The 13,001-nt window shown below is 51.0% G+C and overlaps 1 protein-coding gene across 4 annotated transcripts in view; it reads left to right on the top strand.

Annotated features, from left to right (window-relative positions):
* Positions 1–12,457, top strand: part of KCNJ14 (potassium inwardly rectifying channel subfamily J member 14) — a 270,227-nt gene extending 257,770 nt beyond the window's left edge. For all 4 annotated transcript variants that reach the window (XM_085616444.1, XM_085616446.1, XM_085616443.1 and 1 more), the window contains one exon: positions 9,378–12,457. In XM_085616444.1, the coding sequence (XP_085472570.1) occupies positions 9,378–9,935 (558 nt within the window). In that variant the 3' untranslated portion in view covers positions 9,936–12,457. The remainder of the gene's footprint in view (positions 1–9,377) is intronic.
* Positions 12,458–13,001: the final 544 nt, after the last annotated feature.

The raw sequence follows: 13,001 nt of genomic DNA on the forward strand, positions 1-13,001 counted from the left end.
CAAGGGTTTATCACCCTGCAGTGTTCTTAAATCCCCTGTGCTCCCACGGCTGGTCGCTCCTCACCTCCTGCTGCTGCCTGCCGCTAACGGACGCCTCCTGCTGCCTGTTACTTCGTGACTGCTCCTGCTGCCTCACGCTCGCTCTCCCGGTCCTCCGCTTCCTCTGCCTCACCACCGCTGACCTTTTGCCTCGGTAGGTGCTGCCGCCCTCCCTCACACGCGCCTTCTCTCCCGCCGCTGCCCCGGGTCCCCTTCTTCCTGCCCGCCGCTGACCCCGGATCCTGCCCCCACTCACTGCCCATTGGTCTCCCGCCTCCCGCCTCCCAGCTAACCCCCCCTCCCGGCTCCTTACTTAAGGGGACCGAGGCGGGCTGGTCAGTGTGACCCCCTGTGCTCCCACGGCTGGTCGCTCCTCACCTCCTGCTGCTGCCTGCCGCTAACGGATGCCTCCTGCTGCCTGTTACTTCGCGACTGCTCCTGCTGCCTCACGCTCGCTCCCCCGGTCCTCCGCTTCCTCTGCCTCACCGCCGCTGACCTTTTGCCTCGGTAGGTGCTGCCACCCTCCCTCACACGCGCCTTCTCTCCCGCCGCTGCCCCGGGTCCTCTTCTTCCTTCCCGCCGCTGACCCCGGATCCCGCCCCCACTCAGTGCCCATTGGTCTCCCGCCTCCCAGCTGACCCCCCTCCCGGCTCCTTACTTAAGGGGACCGAGGCGGGCTGGTCAGTGTGACCCCCTGTGCTCCCACGGCTGGTCGCTCCTCACCTCCTGCTGCTGCCTGCCGCTAACGGACGCCTCCTGCTGCCTGTTACTTCGCGACTGCTCCTGCTGCCTCACGCTCGCTCCCCCGGTCCTCCGCTTCCTCTGCCTCACCGCCGCTGACCTTTTGCCTCGGTAGGTGCTGCCGCCCTCCCTCACACGCGCCTTCTCTCCCGCCGCTGCCCCGGGTCCTCTTCTTCCTTCCCGCCGCTGACCCCGGATCCCGCCCCCACTCACTGCCCATTGGTCTCCCGCCTCCCGCCTCCCAGCTGACCCCCCTCCCGGCTCCTTACTTAAGGGGACCGAGGCGGGTTGGTCAGTGTGACCCCCTGTGCTCCCACGGCTGGTCGTTCCTCACCTCCTGCTGCTGCCTGCCGCTAACGGACGCCTCCTGCTGCCTGTTACTTCGCGACTGCTCCTGCTGCCTCACGCTCGCTCCCCCGGTCCTCCGCTTCCTCTGCCTCACCGCCGCTGACCTTTTGCCTCGGTAGGTGCTGCCGCCCTCCCTCACACGCGCCTTCTCTCCCGCCGCTGCCCCGGGTCCTCTTCTTCCTTCCCGCCGCTGACCCCGGATCCCGCCCCCACTCACTGCCCATTGGTCTCCCGCCTCCCAGCTGACCCCCCCTCCCGACTCCTTACTTAAGGGGACCGAGGCGGGCTGGTCAGTGTGACCCCCTGTGCTCCCACGGCTGGTCGCTCCTCACCTCCTGCTGCTGCCTGCCGCTAACGGACGCCTCCTGCTGCCTGTTACTTCGCGACTGCTCCTGCTACCTCACGCTCGCTCCCCCGGTCCTCCGCTTCCTCTGCCTCACCGCCGCTGACCTTTTGCCTCGGTAGGTGCTGCCGCCCTCCCTCACACGCGCCTTCTCTCCCGCCGCTGCCCCGGGTCCTCTTCTTCCTTCCCGCCGCTGACCCCGGATCCCGCCCCCACTCACTGCCCCTTGGTCTCCCGCCTCCCGCCTCCCAGCTGACCCCCCCTCCCGGCACCTTACTTATGACGCCCCCCCAGCGACCGCGCAGCGGACGCGCGCAGCGGGAGCGCCGATTGAGCGCCGAAGGTGCGCCAAAGGTAAGCCCGTCTGCGCCCGTCCGCGCCTGGACCGCGTCCAGCGCCAGAACCCCTGGCCCCCGTGTCCGCCAACCCCCCCGCAGGACCTACGATGCCGACACGCTCATCGCACTCAACACCGCCCGAGCCCCCGGGTGCTACCGAGCATCCCCGCGACGCACCCATGGACCCTTCGTCTGCCGATCCTGCAACTTCTCCTGCCTCCGAACTGGCACCGCACCCACCAAGACGGACAACAGCAACCACCTCAAGTGCATCCTGATCAACACCCGCTCCGTCCACAGACACGCCATGGAACTCTGGAACCTCCTCGACACCGCATCTCCAGACGTCGCCTTCCTCACGGAAACCTGGATGAACGCCTCCTCAGCCCCCGACATCGCCATAGCCATCCCGGACGGCTTCAAGATCATCAGGAAGGATCGCGCCAACCAGACCGGAGGGGGCATCGCCATCGTTCACAAAAGCACCATTCGCATCTCGACTGACTCCATCGACGCATTCAACGCCGTCGAATACCTGCACTTCCAGATCCACACCGACCCCAAGACTACCCTCAGAGGCACCCTCATCTACAGACCCCCGGGACCACGCGCACAGTTCTGCGAAGACATCACGGACTTCATCAGCCCTCACGCCCTCCCCTCCGCCGACTACATCCTCCTCGGAGACCTCAATTTCCACCTGGAGAACAACAACGACCGCAACACCACCACCTTGCTGGACAACCTCGCCAACCTCGGACTCAAGCAACTGGTCAACACGCCCACCCACTACGCCGGCCACACGCTCGACCCCCTCTTCTCATCCAGCAAGCATGTCACCTTCAGCCACTCCACCGGACTTCACTGGACTGACCACAGCTGCGTCCACTTCAGCTTCAAAAAGAACACGGTCCACCACCACCCGAAGCAGGTTCCCCACAGAAACTGGAGCAAGATCACCATCGACCAGCTCGCCACCTCCCTCAGCCAGAACCCACCTGTCAGGACAACGGACCCTAACACAGCAGCCCTCGACCTCACGCAGTGGCTGACCTCCTGTGCCGACGACCTCGCCCCACTGAAGAACCCTCTCACCAGGCCCAGAAGCAAGAAGGCCCCCTGGTTCACCAACGAACTCAAGGACTCCAAGAAGGCCTGCCGCACCCTCGAGAAGGCCTGGATCCTCGAAAAGACCGCCGACAACATGACCGCCCTCAAACTCGCCACCCGCAGACATCACCAGCTCATCCGCACCACCAAGAAGAAAGCTCTAAAGGAACGACTGGCCAAAAACTCCCATGACAGCAAGGAGCTCTTCAACATCGTCAAGGAGTTCTCCCACCCCAGCACCGGCAACAACGACATCACCCCCTCGCAGGACCTCTGCGACTCCCTCGCCTCGTACTTCCACCGCAAGATCGCCGACATCCAAAACAGCTTCGGCGTCCCACCCCCGCACCCATCGGTCGAACCTATGCACCCCGACGCCATCCTCCAGACATGGACCGAGGTGACCCCCGAAGACACGACATGCATGATGAACACCATCCACTCCGGATCTCAGACCGACCCGTGCCCCCACCATGTCTTCAACAAGGCCGCCGCTACCATCGCACCCCACTTCCGAGACATCATCAACACCTCCTTCGACACAGCCACCTTCCTGGAGAGCTGGAAGCACGCCGAGCTCAGCGCTCTGCTGAAGAAACCAACAGCAGACCCGACCGACCTCAAGAACTTCCGCCCCATCTCGCTCCTTCCCTTCCCTGTCAAAGTCATCGAGAAGGTCGTCAACAAGCAACTGGCCGCCTTCCTCGAGACGAACGGATCCCTCGACCCATCGCAGTCCGGGTTCAGAGCCAACTACAGCACCGAGACCGCCCTCATCGCAGCCACCGACGACATCCGAGCCCTGCTCGACAACGGTGAAACAACGGCACCCATCCTCCTAGACCTCTCCACAGCATTTGACACTGTCTGCCACCGCACCCTAGTCCAACGCCTCAACGGCACCGGCATCCAAGTGAAGGCTCTGGAATGGATCATCTCATACCTCTGCGGCAGAACACAGAGAGTACACCTCCCTCCGTTCCGCTCTGAGGCCACCGAAGTCATCTGCGGCGTCCCGCAAGGATCGTCGCTCAGCCCCACTCTCTTCAACATCTACATGAAACCCCTCGCTGCCATCGCACGCCAACACAACCTCAACATCATTTCCTACGCCGATGACACCCAGTTGATTCTCTCCCTCACCAGAGACCCCGACACAGCCAAAGCCAGCCTACACGAAGGGATGAAAGACGTCGCCGAATGGATGAACACCAGCCGCCTGAAATTGAACACGGACAAGACAGAAGTCCTCATCCTGGGACCGTCGCCCTCCGCATGGGACGACTCCTGGTGGCCCCCAGCCCTAGGCACCGCACCCAAGCCAACGGACCATGCACGCAACTTGGGCGTCATCCTGGACTCCTACCTATCGATGACCAGACAAGTCAACGCCGTCTCCTCATCTTGCTTCCACAACCTCCGCATGCTCCGCAAGATCTTCCGTTGGATCCCGACCGAGACCAGGAAGACGGTCACCCAGGCCCTCGTCACCAGCAGACTAGACTACGGAAACACCCTCTACGCCGGTACAACAGCCAAGCTTCAGAAAAGACTTCAGCGCATCGAGAACGCCTCCGCCCGACTCATCCTGGACGTCCCCCGACGCAGCCACATCTCGAGCCACCTGAGAGACCTACACTGGCTCCCTGTCAACAAGAGGATCACGTTCAGACTCCTCACCCACGCACACAAATCCCTCCACGACCTGGGCCCAAGGTACCTCAACGACCGCCTGACCTTCTACACGCCCACCCGCCAGCTACGATCCGCGAACCTCGCCCTCGCCGTCGTCCCTCGCATCCAGAGAGCCACCGCCGGAGGTAGATCCTTCTCCTACCTGGCGGCTAAGACATGGAACTCCCTGCCCGTCCACCTGCGGCTGACCCAGGACCACCTCACCTTCAGGAAACAGCTCAAGACCTGGCTGTTCGAGCAGTAGCAGACCCCCTCCCCCAGGCGCCTTGAGACCCTTCCGGGTGAGTAGTAAACGATATAAATTCCATGATTGATTGATTGATTGAAATCCAGTCAGCACAAGCCAGAAAAGCCTCTGAGAAACTGCCAGTACAGTATGCTATGAGCAGGTAGTAAATAGGAGCCCTGCATTCGCCGGCTGGACAGAGGTGGCAGGAGTGAGACTGGAGGGTAGTGGAGGGAAATGGTAGAATAGTTTTCATGTGGAGAATTGCATGCTTCCCCTTGCCAAAGAGAAAATTATTCTTAGAGATCTGGAGACAAGATTTGGTGCCACTTGTAGCCAATGCCAAAAATATTTTTACCTGAGGGTAGATTGACAGTGCATTGGGGGGGTGGGGGCGGGGGTTTATTGCTTTTCTTCTGTTGTATTACATGTTGCCTTATAATTTGTAAAGCATAAACGTCAATGCTTTTATTGTATCATATATGTGGCAGACGTTCTCTGGATTTCAGGGCTCTGCAGAATATTTGTGGCTTAACACAATAAAATTTGTTTTAAAAAAAAATATATATATATATTTTTTTTTTTTTACCTGCTAGAATTACCAGCTGGCCAGTGGGTCCAGTATTTCTGCACTGTTGGATCTGACTTCCTTAGTGTGGTTTTCCCCTAACTTTTTACCTTCAACTCTCCAATGTTTGCACTTCTAACCAGTGCTAAAGTGCTAGCCCTCTCTCCCTTAAATATGGAAGAATTGCTTTCACCCAATTGGCACATTTAATTTACTTTTAAGTCCCTAGAAAAGTGGTACTACATGTACCTAGGGCCTGTAAATTAAATACTACTAGTGGGCCTGCAGCACTTATTGTGCCACCCACAACTCCACTTAACCACAGCTGCACAATTCATCCGCAATGCAGGACCTCACATTGCAGCCCCACAGTTCCCCGGAATCGCTGCTGCACGAAACATCCTCGTCGCAGGACTGCACATCGCAGCGCGCAGCTCATTGCAACCACAAGTGTGTGACACATCCTTAACTCGGGATCTTCCAACTCTCTGCAACTAGGATGTAAGGTGTTTGGTTCAGCAGGCCTAAATTGGTCACAGTATCTGACCTGTGCCCCATTATGGTAGGCCTGAACTTGTGACTTTCTCCCGTTCCAGCACGACTGAATAACCACACAGGTGGTTTTGTGCTTTTACATAAATATTTAAAATTGCATATCACCAGTACTACTAATTGGATTTTTGCCATTTTGGAGTCAAATAATTTATTGCATTTTACTCTACTTTTCTAAATTGGTGTAGGATTGTTCTTGTGTTGTGTTTGTACTTTATTACTGTTTATGTGCTGCATAAATACTTTACACATTGTCTCTACGTAAAGCCAGACTGCTTTTGTGCCCAGCTATCAGAGCGTTGATCGCAGATAAATTTGTGGCTTTCTTGTGTTTCACCATCACAAGAAAGGTGGCTGCTGCTTGAGTAGGGCATCCCCTCAACCAGTAACCCTCAAATAGTAACCCGATTTCCTACATGCACCCAGGAAAATGCGCACAGGAACCAAGCTGTGACTAGGTAGACCGGAATTCAGTATGGCTGCCGCGTAATCAGAATCTAAAAAGCTTGCAAAAAAGTTTATCTAAGCAATCAAAAATAAGATTGTGCTATATATACAATAAGAGTTGTTATCCTCTTTCTATGTAAGGTGATGATAACTGCATCTTTCTAGAAAGCAGGGACTCCCCGCTCTTTCAAAATATGATTAAATGAAGTTGCTAATGGGGCTCCCTAAAGTTCAATATCATGGAGATAGAAATCATTGGGGATAAAGTCCTGCGCTAAAGGTTTAGTCTTATTTTGAGCATAAGAGCTGAATAGACCTCCCAGACTGAGAAAAGGGCCAATGAAATATTCACATGCATAATATCTGGAGTAGTAATAGAATTACCATCAGCAGTTGCTATCTCTTTATCCAAATAAAGGCCTGAAAGTGTCGGATTTACACATTACATGGGATATGGCATTGTCATATATTACAGGAGTTTTTTTAAACCTTTCTTTATATTTACTCACACAGTCGGACTTAAAAGTTCCCATTGCTCTCTGATATATCTATCTTTTGTTTTGTTTTTAGTAGTATTTTATATTAAGACCGTTTTAGGGGTAAGTAAATATTTCTTCAATTTGGTTGTGATTTTGTGACCTCAAGTAGCTCAGTCTAGGCCAACATACAATCCCTGTCATGTTATCCTTGTGTACCAGAACTCTTTTTGGCTGTAATTGCTCTAGAAAGTTCACAACCAATTTTGGCTAATAATTTCTCAAATAAATGTATGGACTATCAAGATGGACCAGTAATTTTATCTAATTGCTCCAAAATGTGAAAATGTTCTGAGCCACTTTTTGCATGTAGCTTTTTGATTACTCCACCTTATCTAGTTCTATTGGTATTTGCGATAAAGCTACTCAAACTGGTTCATAAAATAAATACTTTTCGCTCCCTTACAAAGATGGCAATCACAGGATGATGGTCTCCCTTATCCCTAGCCTCAACTCTCAAATCCTCAATGACCAATCTCAATCTCCATCATAATAAAGTCTTAACAGAAGAATGCGTGGCCTCACTAGGAGATTGTTCTAGCAGAAGAGTCAGGAGGGAATCTCACATCTAAAGCACTTAACCCAAATTTAATTAAGATAGCCTTAAGTCATTTAGAAGTTTTGGTGGCATGAGTATTTTTGGCCTTGAAACTCCAAATCACTTCCTAATATCTATGGGGCAGCAGGCAATCATTCTCAAATGGGGAATTCAAATGATCTACCATAGGCAAAATGTTATCTCCTACATTTCTGTATCAAAAAGTATTTCACGCTGGAAATTTTCCAGCTTCTGTAGGATGGGAGAATTCTTAATTTTTAAACAGTGTCTATTATACACATTTAAAATTATGACAATTCTGGCATTCACTATTTATTACTGTCTAAGGTCAAAGACGGAAATTCTAAGTCATGTCAATAATCCACAAGATGGCTTAGCCTGAATTTCTTTTTAGCAGGATCTCTAATGTAGAATACCCATGTTAAAAATGTGTTACCACTTCCCAAATCACTTTGTTATAAAGTAGATCACAGTTACTTAGAAATGTGTACCATTATATATTAGGCACTTTAGAATCCACCCCTTCCCTTATTCCAGTGACAACCAATTTAAGACTTCCCTTGGAGGAACAAGATGCTCTTTCTCCTATACAAAGATTCCAGAGGGGATATAGAAGTCAATGCACTGCTTCTAGGTCTGCCAAATGCACTTGTGCTTGAACCACTATAGCGTTTTGGGGATCACAAAAGATGGGACAAACGCTATCATGTGAAATTAAATTAGATGTCAGTAAATCTTTTAATAATTTGGCAAGGGACAACTCTCACCAACTTATTAAATGCTCCCTGGGTAGTCCTCTAAAGCAGTCTTAGTAAAACTCTGGTCACACCCTAGTAGCAATGCATAAATAGCAGTCCCACAACTTTAAAGCCATGAAAACAACATAATAATGCTCTGGACCGGGACCTAGGCACGTGTTTTCATCAATAGCAATGGATCTGAGGTCATACACAAAGCAGGTCATGCTTGGCAAGAGGGGTGATTTAGAGTTTGGTGGTTTGGACACTGATTCGCAAATGGATATCCCGTCCGCCGTATTACAAGTGCCATAGGATTTAATGCACTTTCAACAGAGCGAATGAGATACCATCACATTTGTGACAGAGTATCCCATTCACCAAACTCTAAAACAGGCTCAAAGACCTACAAGTTCCAAAGCTGAAACCAGTGAGAGTTCCTCAAAGTTAAATATGTTGCCATCGAGCTCCCACTGAAGCCATTTGGTTTGGTACTAAGAGCAGAAACAAACCAATATTTTGTAACCACCAAGGTTGCCTTGCTGCTGAGATAGCTTTACGGGCTCACCCATTCCAGGGTTTTACCTTAGGATTTAGTCACTTGTTTTGTCTCTCAAAATCCTCCAGTGGGAAATGCTGGAAGCTGTAGCCAGGAGGGAAGGGTCCACAAGGCCAGATACCTTACCGCAAGGTTCAGCTGATGCATTTTAAGTGCAGAAAAAAAGCTCCAAATGGGATGAATTGGGTTTTCGGATCCACCTGTTGTGTGACCAGCATTGGCAAGCCTCAGTACCTTGTCCTTTCCTCCTGAAGTGGAAAAAATAAATAAGTCACACTTTTCTACAACTGCTAGGAAAGTTCCACTTCATCACTCCTGCAGCCCTCAGGTACACAACTTAGTATTCTCTTAGCTTGTGCTAGATGCCTGCTTTACTTAGGGGCCACCTACAATTAAAACAATTTGTTTGCTAAATAAGGTTCAATTTCTGGAAAGCAGATAATGTGTTGCTTTCTAATTGTAAGCTGATGCTAATGCAAATGTGTTTTCTTGTGTAGGTTTGTGTACTCGGTTTGCAATAACTATTATTTCACTCTTTGTTGTTCTTTCCTTTTGTCTCCTATCCCTGTTCCCTAACAGCCGAGAATCACTCCTGAAGGGGAGTACATCCCTCTTGACAACACAGATATCAACGTTGGGTTTGACAGTGGCACGGACCGCATTTTCCTGGTTTCTCCAATCACCATTGTTCACCAGATCGATGAGGAAAGCCCCTTATATGAGTTTACCAAGGCCGAACTGGAGGCGTCGGACTTTGAGCTGGTGGTGATCCTGGAGGGCATGGTGGAAGCAACTGCGATGACCACACAGTGTCGTAGCTCCTACCTGCCCAATGAGATTCTCTGGGGCTACCGCTTTGAGCCAGTCCTCTTTGAGAAGCGCAACCACTACGAGGTTGATTACTACCACTTCCATAGAACCTACGAGGTGCCCAGCACACCTACATGCAGCGCTAAGGAGCTCGCAGAGAGAAAGTACACACTCGCAGGTCACAACTCCTTCTGCTATGAAAATGAGGTAGCCCTGAACTGTCTCGCTGAAGAGGAACCTCCAGACGCCAATCTCTGCACTCTGGTCATGCCCCCCGAAATAGACTTGAGATCCGCGAATCCCATGGAACATTCTTTCCTGACATGATGGGTCGTTTTTTGATTAATTTTGTTAAAGCGTTGTTGAACAGTGCTCAGTTCACCACTATACATGCAGAACCGGCTGCTTGGGAGAGGGACTTGCTGCAAGCGGGAGGCTGTGGGATGGAATTGGGATGGGACAGCAAAGATGGGCAGTCACGGTTCATTTCCGTTTCTTCTTTTCTGTCAAAAAGGCGCACTTTGAGGAAATGGACACAAAATGGACCTTTAAAAGCAACATCAATAATAACTCCATTCTCCCAAAAATCTTTGATTGAGCTGGAAAAGTTCACAAGCGATGGTAGAATGCGCAAGCCCACTGCAGCCACGCTTCCCATTGCCACCGGCAAACCACAGAGGAAGCGCTGCGCTCCTCGCCGTTTGGCTGTGTCACTCCACAAATTCCCGGGTCGAAGGAGAGCCGCCAGAGCCGCTGTCCTGACTTCAAGGGCGTTCATGGTGGAATGACAGGGAATTCGCCGTTCCTACTCCTAGACCCTGCTGAGCGCAGCCGTCTTTTAATACACTGGACCCTGCATTCCACCTCGTCAGGTACATGGTCACCGAGGCTCCCATCTCAGGGCATGCCCAAGCACCGGTGCGCACATCTCATAGCACCAACACCATTCCTGTGATTAAAGGCTGGAGCAACTGAGTTATTTATGTTCTACGTTTACTACCCGAAGCCATAGAGTGCCACTCAAAATAAAGTATTTCATTCTGCTGTGTTCCTTGAGCAGTGGCTGGGCATTATGGGGTACCAGGCAGTTCACATCTGAGTTATACATGAATATATGAAGTCTGGTTGATTTGCATAAGCATGGTGTAAACACGCGTAAATTGTGGGGTCGAGATATATTTACACCGAGGAGCACCACGACACTCCTGGACGGCACTCTGTTCCTAGCCTCACTGCTCGAGGGTAGGTCCATGCTTTCAGGCCGCCTGCTCTGTGGTGCTGATGCAAGAAGAGGAATGGTCAAGGGATGGCTGCTTTCAAGGCCACGTGAAATGTCTGTGCATAGAAAGGACTATGGCACTAGAAAGGGGTCACAGGACCGGAAATAACCCCAAAGAATCTTACGAAAAAACATAAGCACTTTATTGCCATGTTACTATGTAATACGAGACACTGTGAAGAGGTTGTATAGCACTTATGCCTTCGAAATAAATTCCCAGAACGTCAAAAAGTGTAGTGGCTTAAAATAAATGAGCAATTGCACTTAGAAAAGGAGCACGTGCATCCCTCCCCCACCAGCCAGATCCGCAGAGCTAAGGCATACACCAGGTATACAGATACAAATAATTGCATCCATAAAGTTTTGTTTTCTGAGCGCGAAGTGGAATGTTGAGAGTACACGCAGACGGACTCTGGTGTACATGCCGTGACAGGCTTTTCACTTTCCAATGACTAGCTCTCCCCCACAGACACCAATCGGTCTGTGCTGGCTCCTACTAGAGAAAAGGCAGTACCTAACTTGCATAATCTATCTATGAACGCTCATTCTAAAAATGTTTAGGAAATGGGGAAGCGGATTTCATGAACATCTACTTGTTATGCAGCAGCTAAGGTTTGTTTCTACGCACTTACAGTTGTTAGTAAAGGAAAGGGAGCGAGGCCAGGGAATTAAAATGATTTTCCACATCATTTTAAAGGACACTATGAAAGGGAGGCGAAGTCACACAGCATGTCTACCGGAGCAGCCGGGCTTATGATGGCTAGATGTCTAAAGCAATACAAATCGTTGTCCCTCACGGGTGAAACGCATGGCAAACTGTTGGGGCCACAGGTATCAATGGGATCTACCCATTCTGTGTCAATGGAAAAATGTGTTTGTACATATGGCCCTTAGTCTCACGTTGAACTTTTTTTTTCATTTTAGGAATATACCAATCAGTGCACTAATGGGGGGTGTTTACTATTAAACATGATGGGATCTCTTAGGTCCTCGGAAGTGTGGGACTCTACCATGCGCTCACCGTACAAAGGAGAGGAGACACGGGGACAATCCCTGACCGCAGCAGCACCAGCAGTGCTCAGCTCCATGCTGGGCGACCCAGAGCCGTGCCCCGGTGCTCTGAAACCTACACCTAGGCAATAGAAAGGGAAGTTGGTGATACCGCAATGCCCACCTGTGCCAACGGGGAAAGAACTCATGTGAAGTAAGCAGAGATGGTAGAAAGTTAAAGGATTCAATAACTTTGGACCTAGATAATAGCCGCTGTTAGATAATTGGAATTCATGGGGGCAGAGGATAGCACGGTACTGTGCCCCATGACTCCGTGCCCAATAAAGATTGTCCGACTCTCGTGCCCTTCTTGTCAAAAGTACAATTTACTCTCGAAATTCTTCTGAAGCGATGGAGCAACCGATGACAGTGCTTCTGCAGGGATTTGTAGCTGGCCCTCCCTGCCCTCTGGGGTGGTCCTCGACTCATTTTAGTGCTGTATCAATAGGTTGTTTGCATTCTTCTGTCATCTTACAACTTCCGTGAATGTTTCAGGGATGCTTTAAAAATAAAGATCTGTTTTGGGGGTCAACAACCGTTTTGAATTATTGTTTCCAGGCTGAAGGCGAGCAGTAGATGAATTGATGCATGACATGAAAGGATCCAACATGCAATAGGAGGGGAGGGTGGTGATGAGACTGTGCAGTGTCAGGGATCTGGTAGTGTTAAGGCGGAACAACATATCCGCACTTGTAACTAACGCACAATAATAGGTTCATTTAGTGCCTTGTTCAGTGGTCACGCCCTCTTCAATACGTGCCAAAAAGAAGTTTAGATGAGAAATGTAAAATCCCAGGTAGGAGAAACGCTGTTTCCAGGGTGTGTCACGTCTCTTTTGGATGCAATAGGTGAAAACAAAACTCTTACGGGGTCATAGGGTGGAAATGAGGGTTTGACACTGAGGAGGAAAGTTTGAGATGGACAATAGAGAGCGACATTGGGCAACCTGAATGGAAGTCAATGACAGGGCACTGTCTGACAAAGGGATGAATGGAAAGACTGGGGCAGTAAAGGGTTGGACAAGAATTAGAGTAAGACTGGAGCAAGGAGATCGAGGGATGAAA

This window comes from Triturus cristatus, chromosome 7 (genome assembly GCF_964204655.1).
Source record: "Triturus cristatus chromosome 7, aTriCri1.1, whole genome shotgun sequence".
NCBI classification, from domain to species: Eukaryota; Metazoa; Chordata; class Amphibia; order Caudata; family Salamandridae; genus Triturus; species Triturus cristatus.